The sequence below is a fragment of the Pteropus vampyrus genome, unplaced genomic scaffold (assembly GCF_000151845.1).
Source record: "Pteropus vampyrus isolate Shadow unplaced genomic scaffold, Pvam_2.0 Scaffold241, whole genome shotgun sequence".
Lineage (NCBI taxonomy): Eukaryota > Metazoa > Chordata > Mammalia > Chiroptera > Pteropodidae > Pteropus > Pteropus vampyrus.
Genome location: NW_011889022.1, coordinates 626884 through 637154, shown reverse-complemented (window position 1 = coordinate 637154; position 10271 = coordinate 626884). Strand labels below are relative to the sequence as shown.

The window sequence follows — 10271 nt, the reverse complement described above, 5'->3', positions numbered from 1 at the left end:
CCCTGACTGCTGAAACCTGATACTCTGCCCCCGTCCCCCGCCCCCGCCAGCTTGCCAGTGCTGGGCACGGGATGGGTGGGTGCTGGGCGGGTGTTGTTGGATGGGGTGGAGTCTCCTAGGAGACCAAGTCACAGACGGAATGGTTGCCCCCACAGACGGCGCCACAAGCTGTGCCGTGTGCGCCTGGCGGAGGCGCATCTCCTTCCTGCGAGAATCCCAGACACACGGGGCTTTAAACAGCGATGGTCTCGGACTTTTCTGACCAAGCGAGGGTCTTGCTCCCAGAGCCTCCCCCAGCCTCTGGCGGCTTGATGAGTGACGGCCAGTCACGGCCCCCACGGTGGAGGGGACACTGGGGCAGGGCCGCCTTGGGGAGGGAACCCCAGCTCAAGCCCCGTCGTCCACACTCCCCAAACCCTGCGGCCTGGGGTTCGTGTTGCTCCTGCCTCCCAGACACCCCCTGCCGACCCCCGCGTGCCCCGTGGCCCCTCGGCCCTCCCCCTCGATGCCCACGAGGCCTGACCCATCCTGTCTGGCACAGCCACTGGCCCAGACAGTGCCCCTGGCAGCCTGGGCCACCCCGTTCTGAGAAGGGGCGGTTGCGCGGCCTCCAAGGCCAAAGGCCGGCTCCTGGGGGCCAGATCGCCATCCCAGGCCCAATGGCCGACAGACAGCTCGGGGAAGGCAGCGTTCTCGCCAAGGCGTTTATTGTGCAGGGAAGGCTGTAGCAGAGTGGCAGAAAGCGAACCCCAGCAGGGTGGACAGGTGTCCACCCGGGCCACGAGCCCTTTGCTGCGCTGCGGGCTCCCAGCGGCCGGCCGGGGTGTCTCCCTCGACGCCCTGTGTTGGGTCTGTCCTGCCGTCACTGTGAGGTGAACGTGGCCTTGCCACCCCGCTCAGTCCATGCTGCGGTGACACTGCTTGTTCACAGCTCGCTTCCCTGGAGGGCAGGGCAGCCTGCTCATCTGTCAGTCCCCAGGGCACCTGCACACCAACCCCATCACGGGGAGGGCGCGTGCCTGGGGCTCTGGCACGGCCTTCCCAGGCTCCCACGCGCTCTGGCCACTGCGGACCCGGACCCGCTGGGGCTTGTCCCATCCCCCCCACGCCCGACCTGCCCCGGGAGGCACAGCCCCTTGGCCCAATGACAAGCTACCGAGAAACGAGGGGAAAGTCGACAGCAGACGCCAAATTTACAGCAGGAGCGAAGCCACTCAAACACCGACAGAACAGCGCAGACCGCTAACATTTGGGGTTCCCCTGGGGACGTCGCAGAGCACAGGACTGACGACTGGGCTGTGCGGGGTGTGCCCGCCTCCAGGTAAGAGCCACGGTCCCCAGCGACCGAGAAGACGGAACGTGTCGCGCTCGCAGTGGGCTCCTCCAGGACCGGCCGTAGCCCGGGGACGACGCCCTGTGTTTGACAGTCTGGGACTGGACGGGACCAAATGTCACGGCTTGAAGCATCCACTTTGGTGGTGGAGAAACATGAGCGAGCTGGGCCGTAAATGCTTTTCCTGGGTCTCTAACCATCTGGACGCCTGCAGGGCTGGCCAGTGAGTGAGGGATCCCTGCGCTGCTAGCGAGGGGGCAGCGTCTGCATGTGGAGGGCATCATAGGTGTCCTTGGTGGCTGTGCTGAGCCCCTGGGGAAAGCAAATGAGTAAAGACAGCAGGTCAGGAGCCCCGTAGGGCACAAGCCAGCAGGTGTCTGCGGCACAGCCTGTGCCCACCCGCCCAGGAGACGTGGCCTTCGTGCCAGGGGCTGATGGTTCTGTCAGTTGGGCGTGGCCTTGGCACTCCCTCCCAGCGAAACTGTCCCCTGCTTCCCAGCTTCCCGAGTGCCAGGTGCCGCCGTGCCTTGGCCGAGCCAGCCTCCTGTCCGCCAGACGCGGTACGGGGAGGGGCGGCGTTGCCCAGGCCACAGCACCATGGTTCTGTTCTCCGTCAGGGAGCGGGTGGGCTGGACCCCATCTCGTTGCTGCGCCTCCCTCCTGGGTCCCAGAGACAGATCAGCGGCCACATTCTGTGGTTCTCGTGACGTCACTGAGCCCAGGCAAGACGCGCAACCTGCCACGCTGGAGTGAGTGGAGCAGGCGACCTGGGCAGAGCCCAGGGTGGCCAGAGAGCAGCGGGACATTCCCAGCAGGCGAGCTGGGCTCGGTGTGTGTGACGCACTGCCCTGCATCGGCCACGTCCCTGACCACAGTGACCTTTCCAAAATTGTTTTTCTTGATTTTTTTTCCTTTCAATCTTCCCGCCCATCCTGCCGTCTTACTAGGTCTGAGGATGCGAGGCAGAGCGAGGCTTGTGCTAGGGGGCCTGGGCAGTGGAGGGAGAGGCCACATGTGGCAGCGTGGCGTCCTTGGCCTGCATCTGCCCTCAGGGCCACACGGCACAGCCCTGGGCGGCTGCTGTGCCCAGTGCCGGGGGTCCCCAGGCCTGCTGCAGGACTGACTGCACGAGGAGCCACCGGGGCCTGAACAGGTACCCGAGGCCCGACCTGCCCAGCTGCTGGCAAGAGCTGGTGCTGCCAGCAAGCCGGACATGGGCACCTGACGTTGCCCGTCTCGACAGTGCCACCCTGAGGCCACCGCGCTCACCTGGTAAAGGCCATCGTGCCCCTTCCCTCTCCGGCGCTGGTTCTGGGGAGAGACGAGAAAAGGCTAAGTCGGTCCGCAGAGGCCCCCACAGGGCAAGGTGCCTGTCTCCCAGCCAGCACTCCCGGCCCTGGGAGAGAAGGGCCCTGAGGCCACCAGTCGGACAGTAGCCCCTGCAGAGCAAGGTGAGGCCTGGCTCCGAAAGGGCCCGGTTTGCTCTGCTCTCACGGGAACAGCCCCCACGCCCGCTGCTGGAACACACGGGCGTCCCACAGCCCTTAATCTGGCTGGTCATCGAAGCTGCTGGTCATGGCAGCTCCACAGTGGTCACGAGCTCTGGCCCCCTATTTACTATCCACGTGACCTTGGGTGTGACATTGAACCTCCTATGCCTGGCAAGGCACACGTGTCTCATCGTGTGCCTTGGAAATTAATTACCATGGAAATTAAACGAGGCCATCTAACTGGCCAAGCACCGCCCAGGCGTCCTGTGCGGAGCCCTGCTCAGAAGGGGCCGTGCTGTGTTGTCACCTTTCGGGACTTCTGGAGGCACTGGGAATGCGGGGCCCTGTGGTCCCCAGCACTGAACCCCTGTTAGACACTCAGTAATTACTGTCATTCGTGGTGACCGATCCGACCTGCCTTTGCAAAGCTCACGAGACTTGGTTTTCTGTCCTGAAAGAGCATCAGCCATCCCCTGGGATCTCCCGTGCGGGCCAAGGGGCAGGAGCTGGATTAACCTCGCCTGCACCGGCCACCACGCGCCTCTGCACGGGGGACGAGGGGCAGATGGGAGACCCTGGGAAGCTGCCCTGGCGCCTCCGCGCCCCGCCCCCGCCCTTGGGGTGAGAGTGGCACACACCTCGCCTTTCATGCCAATCTCGCTGTAGGCCTCCGCCATCTTGTCTTTCTGCAGCGCCTGGGCAGGAAGGGGACATGGGACAGGAGTTTACCAGCTGAGACCGGCACGGTGGGCTCCCCTTTGCAAGGGAGCCTCCCACGCCCCGAGTTGGGGTGGGGGCTCCCACAGTTAGGGCTCCGGGCACTATTCACACAAACACTCTGCCAACAACTGGCTCCACCCCAGCCCCCCACCCCCCAGCCCCGATCTGAGCTGCCAGCCTACGGCCGTGCCACCCCGAATGTCCCGATCTCGTCTGCGCTGCCTGCCCTTGGCCGAGCCGGGAAGCACAGGGCAGAGCAAAGGTGAGGCTGGCGGCCCAGCCAGAGGACAGGAATGCTGGCCGCGCAGGGGCCCGCCGCGCCGGTCACGGCTTTAAGCAGGTGTGTGCCAGCTGCGGGTGGGGGGCGCCCTCTTTCCAGGCGGTCATCCCACAAGCGTCCCCTTCCCGTCAGACCCACACCGGGGTGGTGAGGGGGCCTTCCCACTGGGGCAGCACTCAGGAGGAGACCAGCTTCTAGCGACAGGAGGGGCTCGCCCTCGTCCCTTGGAGGGGCTCGCCCCGCCTGACGGCACCACCCTGGCCCGGGGCGGTCCAGGCTGCCCCGGGACCTGCAGCAGGAGCCAGGCGAGGGTGAGGCCAGCCTTGGAGCCTTGCTCCAGGCGGCACGCAGAGAGGCAGGACAGGGCCCCGGGAGAGGCCGCGGGGGTGCAGCCGGCCTTCGTCCCGCCCCTCCCCCAGCTCCCCAAGGGAGATGGTCCCTCTACTCACGTTGTACACGCCTTCATGAGGGGCCTTCCTCCTCTGCAGGGGAGACAGCGGGGTCAGAGGTGGGAGGCCGGATCCAGTGCCCCCTCCCCACACCCTCTGTGGGCTCCCCCGCCAGCCCGGTCCCTCGCGGGGCACTCGGCATTTCCTTGCCATGTGCACTGCACACAGGCCACGCCTCCCACAGGCCTCCTGAGCCCAGCCTCGCCCAGGGCGGGCCTCGGGCTGTCTACTGATGGCCCGTCTGTCCCCTTGCCGATATACTGTCCTACGTGTCACAAGCTCTCAAGTGGGATTTGGGGCTGAAGATGAAAGGTACCGAGTACCCCCATCTGGAGCAGGGTCAGCCCAGCCACGGCTCAGAAGTCCTGCTGGCCCTCCTAGTCGGGGGGAGAGAGAAAGGCTAAGGTTGGAGAACTTGGGGTGTGCAGTGGTCTCTCCTGCTCCCCACTCTGGCAACAGCACGCCCTGCACGGGGCCAGATGGGCAGGCGTGGCTATAAATATCAAGGGCCACTGGCGGTGTCGGGCAGGACCGCCCTGAACCTGGGCAGCCAGGCCTCTGCTCTCGAGAGGACCCTGCTCTGGCCTGCCCGGCTGCCCGCACCACAGGGCGCAGAGCCTACAGCCAGGACAGAGCTGCCCCAGGCCGACCGTGCTCTTGGGGTCCCTGCGTGGACTGCTTCGCCAGGTCGATGCCACTGCAAGTGCATCTCTGGGTGGCCATGGGACAGTTTGAAGGGAGGCGGGGGAGCCTGGAGGTGAGGGCCAGGGGCCGCCTCTCCCTCCGGAGGCCCTTGTGAGGCAGTGGGGTGGGGGGCTGCAGCGCACGTGCTGGCTCTGAGCCCTGCGCCCCACGCAGACACAGGAGAGCAGCTCACCTGCTTCCCTCCCATCTCGGGGTCTCGGCCCCGTCTCTTATCCAAAACGTCGTACTCCTCTCTGCGCCCCAGGTTGAGCTCCTGAAACAGACGGGAGCGTCAGGGCCGGAGCGACCCGGAGGGCCGGCTGGGCGGGCGGGGCGGCCCCCCTGGGTGGCGCTCTCAGGAGCAGGCACTGCGGGGCGGGGAGCTGGTCCATCGGATGCCGGCGCCTCAGAGGACGTGCGTCGCGGTGGGGCAGGTCCTCGATTTCTCCGGAGTCCACTGCGCGGGGCGGCCCCGCCCAGCGAAGGGTCCGCCCCGAAGGTGAAGGCGGGGCTCCCGACAGGCGCTCCCCAGGGCGTGTCCCCAGAGCGTGTGGGCCTCACAGCGCCCCCACGGGGCGGATGCAATTACTGTTCCCCATTTAGGAGGTAGAACCCTGAGGCCAGGAGGCGCGGCCCAGACGTGCGAACCCGGAACGCGGGGCCGGCGCGCCCTGCGTCCCGCGCCTCCGCGGCCAAGGCCAACTTACGTTATAGAGCTGGTTCGCGCCCTGGCCCTGCAGGTGCGCGGGGGCGTCCGCGATGCGGCCGAACTGGAAGAGAGGGGACAGCGGAGCGTGAGCGCGCGCGGGGGCGGGGGTCGCCCTTTGCGGGACCCTTTCCTGAGCGTCACTGCCTTCCCCCCGGGGACACGCGCAGCCCGTGCTGGCCGCGGCGGGTCCTCCTGGGCAGCCTGGCCGGCTCGGGTCGGGGAGTATGTCCTCCAGGCCCTTCTTCCGGGGGGACTCAGTAGTGGCTGCACAAAGTCCCAACTCCTATCTGGACCTGTGGGGCAGATGCTCGCATGTGTCACTGTGTGGGGCTGGCTTCGTGTCCAGAGGACCTGCCCGAGGCACACAGAGCCCGCTGTTTCTTCAGTTCAGGCCGCCTCACCCAGAGAAACCGCCAGGTCTTAGAGGTCAGAGTGTCGGGCACCCCCAGGGGCGTCCTTTGGGGTGGCATCGTTCAAATTTTGTAAAACAAAATCGTTACGGCTGTTTTTCAAATAAAATCTTTGGCCGAAGTCCAATATCAGAGAACAGTGGGTGGGCTGGGTGCTAAGTGCGGACAAGGCCGGGGGCCTCTTTTTGGGGTCCCCCCAGCCCCAGGACATCTGGGCTCTGCAAGGCGCGGGCTAAGCCGGGCGATAGAACCTTCTGGGCAGCTGCACTGCGGGGCTGGGGCAGGACCTCGGTCCCCGCTTCCTGCTCCTGATGGCCTGCAGCAGAAGCCCCCTTCCTGCCACTCTGGGACGCCTCGGCGTCACACGTCGACGCTCCTGCTAAGGCGGCGACAGTGGGCTCTGCCCTGCTCTGTCCGGCTCAGCCACCCACCTTCCCAGCCCACCCAGCAGGAACACTGGGCTGGGCCCTGCTTTGACCATGGACACCAAGAAGCAGACACCACCCGTGCCTGAGACTTCCCACGACCCAAGCCCCTCTGAACATCCCCGAGTGGGGGCCCCCAAGCATAGCGGTGCCCACCTTCACTCTCAAAAACAGGGCGGTGATGATAACGCCATAGATGAAGAGGATCCCATCCAGCAGGTAGCAGAGTTTGGGGTCCAGCAGGCCAAAGCTCTGTGCATCTGTGCGAGAGAAGAGACTGGTTAGTCAGGCCTGAGTGAAACATGGCCCCACCACCCCAGGGTGGCCCACAGCTGGTCAAGGGACTCTTGACAGGGGCTGGACCCACTCCCCACACCTCATCTGACCCCAGCCTCCCTCCCAGCCCCTGGACCAGCTCCCAGGGAAACCAGGCGGGTCCCAATAGTGGGCGTGACAGCTGGTGAGCCACCAGCCTGGAGACGAGAGGGGGGCAGAAAGCCGGGGAAGGTGAAGCCAGCCGCACACAGGACCACTGCCCGAGGGCAGTGGGGCCCAGCTGGGCGTGTGCCCCACTTCCACCGTGACTGCCCGGAAGGTGGGTGAATGCCTGAGCTAGGATGAGGGGCCCCTGGGCCAGGCCCCCGTGAGATGACGGGACTGATGGGTCGTGAGATTATGTCAATCTCTAACTTAATTAGCCCCCCCAAGGATTTGGGTGCCTCTCCCCAGTTCCTGACTCCGCTTCCTGGGTGCCAGACAGGGCCTCCCTCCCAGGGCGCTGGGGTCTGGTGCCACCTGCCTGGCCCGGGCCTGAGGGGTCTCACGAACAACAGACAGGGACCGTCGATGACCCCCTTATCACTCCCAGGACACGGCGTGCCCCAGACTGTGTGCCTTTGTGCGCACTGCTCCCGCCGCGTGATCTGTCCCTCGCTCTCCCTGCAGGACCCATCCATGAAACCGATGCAGCCTACACTGCGCGGCTCAGGGCCCCCCACACATGGCCAAAGGGCCCCCGCCCTACAGCCAAGTGTGGGGAGCCCGCCTGTCCCTGAAGTCGTTCACAGCCATGGGGTCACGGCAGTCCCCCTCACCAGCCCCCCTGGGGTGTCACAGTGTCAGCCAGCAGGTGGGCCGGCAGTTACAGCCGCAGGAGACCACCTCCCCTCCCAGACAGCGAGGGTAAGCCAGCAAAGAGACCGCAGCCTCTGAAAATCTGCCCGGCAGAGCCCGGCAGGGCGACGTGCTGGCCTCCCACAGGCTGGATGCGCCACGCTGAGCCGACAGGCCGTGGTGTGCCAGGCCGCGGGACACCACTGTGTCCTGAGCTGTGGGGTCTCCTCCCTGCTCTAGGAGAAGTCCCCGAACCACCCTGCCTGTGTCGCCTGGAGGGAAAGCTTCACGCTCCCGGGGCACAGAAAGCGCCTCGGTGACCGGGGTGTCGTCCCTGGACCCCGGCCCCCTCTATCTCTCGCTGCCAGCCCAGGGTGTAACTTCCGGGTCTGAAATCCCCCAGCGTCACCTGATTTTCACTTTAAGCCTAACAAGCCGGGGCCTTCCTGCTGCCTAGCAGGAAACCCAGAGACGATCACAGTGTTTGTCCACACGGGCCATCATGTCTAAACGCGTCACGTCCTGTTAGTGAGCGTGAGCCGAGCCCTGTCCACAGCAAGCCCTATGGTCATCTTCACAAAAGCCCTGACCAAGTTCAGAAACTGGCACACCACTGCCATTCCAGAAGATTCCGCGGCCCTGAGGGCAGCCTGGGGAGGCGCGGCCTGTGCAGCCTGGTTTCTCGGGTGAGGTGCCCCTGAATCGAGGCGTCTGTCCTCCCAGCCAGAATGAGCTTCGAGGACAGGGGAGCAGGCCCGCCTGGTCCCGCCGGAGCCGGCAGCCCAGACGCCCAGTGCCCATCCTGCCTCCAGTGGGTCCCCCAGCAGAGACAGGGCATTCGCCAGGCTCTCTCATATCCAGCCGGGGGGGCACCTCTCGATTGAACCCCAGCTAGGGCTTTTGTACACGTCCTCTGCCTGATCGAGTTTGAGTCCCGGGAGAGCCCAGGTTGGCAGAGGCTGCTGTTGGGCCTGGTCGCAGGTGGTAAAGGGGAACAGAGGAATGAGGTGACCCCCCCCCTTCCCCAGGACACTCTGCAGCCAGCGGCAGAGCCACCGGGGAGTGTTCCCCCAGTCCAGGCCACCTCTTAGGTCTCTGCCTCAGGGGCCCTTCCCACTGGGTAAAGCTCTGAGCTTCCCCCTCGCTTTGAATTCACAGCCAGCTTTTGACACTTAGTCACAGCAGCCTGTAAGCGCATGTCCCCTCCCCAGCAAGCCTGGAAGGCACGGAGGAGGCATTTGCTTTCACTTGCTTATTTCCCATCCCACCTACAGCAGAGGAGAGGAGGGGACCCGCCCGAGACCAGAAGACTAGATTCACATTCGCATCTGCCTCTCGCTGGCACTGTGCTTTGGGACGCCTCCCTAAACCTCTCTGTCCCCTCCGCAGAAGGGATTTCACGAGGCCGACTTCACAGGATATTCACGCAGGTGACACGAGAGAACTGTGTGAGGAAGTGCCCTGCCCAGTGGCACGTGTGGAGTCCACAGGTCTCAGGTGGCCTTCTGTGCCACCGCAGAGGTCTGTGAGTACGAGTGGCAGTAGGCAGGGACCACCTCTCACCCACCCCCCACGCCAGGGTTGGGGATCGGACCCGGTCAGCTCCCCAGCTCCAGAGGGAGATGCCACCTTTCAGGGTGCGCGAGGATGAAACTGGACAGTGGCTGCCACACAGTAGGAGCTCGGCGGCGTGTGGACATTCGGAGAGGCCCCGGCTGCACAAAACGGCAAGGATGTCACCTAGATTGCAGCTCAGCGCTCGGTCGAGAAACCCGTCTGCTGCACACGTTCTGATTTAACCCTCAGCATCACTCTCCGGGCTGGCGGGGCGCGGCCCGTTCTGCTTCGCAGACGAAACCGAAGCCTGAGAGGTCGCTCAGCTAGAAAGTGCCCGGGAGCATTTGCCACCAAGTCTCTTGTTCCCCTCCTTTATCCCAGTGCCTCTGAGGTGGTTCCCACCCAGAGACCATCCCCCTTTTTTTAGGAATTTCTTCTCTGGCACCTCCAGCCTCTGTTTGAATATTTCAGGTGACAGGGAGCTCAGCACCCATCAATCACTGGTGGAAGGCTCTAATTTTCAGTGTTTTAAAAACAAACCAACTTGGGTCCGAGTTCTGCCTTCAGAAGCGCAGAGAACACAGATTCTGCCATTTCCACAAGGCACCCTTAAAATCTTCACCTGTGTGCAGCGTGTCTCCCCTTTAGTCAGAAGCACTTCAGCGTCACAGCGAGAACAAAGCCTTCGGGGGCAGAGGACGTGAGTTCCAGTCCTGGCTTGGCTGCTTAACTGCTCCTGACCATGGAACGACCTTATCACTGCCTCCAGGTGTGACACTTACATGAGAGGGGCTTGCCACCTGGGAGCGCTGAGCACCTAGGCACTCATGGGATCAACATTAACCATACATCCCATGGTTCATCAGCCAACGGCCAGGCCCCCGAGCTCCCCCTGCACCCCCATCCTCGAGGCCAGGGTCCTGCTGCTGCCCGGCCCCACCCCCAGGCTCAGACACCGCTGGCGATGACATTGCAGGCTAAGAATTTAGAAAACAGGAAGTCATGTGTGCTCAGGAAGGCAGTGGCAGCAGCTATGGGTGCCTGTGCTGGGTGTGCTGCCCACCCTCTGACCACCCACTCAGGCACCCAGACCTCCCCCTC

The 10271-nt window shown here is 64.6% G+C and overlaps 1 protein-coding gene across 1 annotated transcript in view; it reads right to left on the bottom strand.

Annotated features, from left to right (window-relative positions):
- Positions 1-1007: 1007 nt before the first annotated feature.
- CD247 (CD247 molecule) overlaps positions 1008-10271 on the bottom strand; it is a 10366-nt gene continuing 1102 nt past the window's right edge. The window contains exons 2-8 of the mRNA XM_023519927.1: positions 6657-6760; positions 5664-5726; positions 5150-5230; positions 4273-4305; positions 3462-3518; positions 2603-2644; positions 1008-1645 (exon numbers count right to left, since the gene is read on the bottom strand). Coding sequence (XP_023375695.1) covers positions 1580-1645; positions 2603-2644; positions 3462-3518; positions 4273-4305; positions 5150-5230; positions 5664-5726; positions 6657-6760 — 446 coding nt within the window. The 3' untranslated portion in view covers positions 1008-1579. The remainder of the gene's footprint in view (positions 1646-2602; positions 2645-3461; positions 3519-4272; positions 4306-5149; positions 5231-5663; positions 5727-6656; positions 6761-10271) is intronic.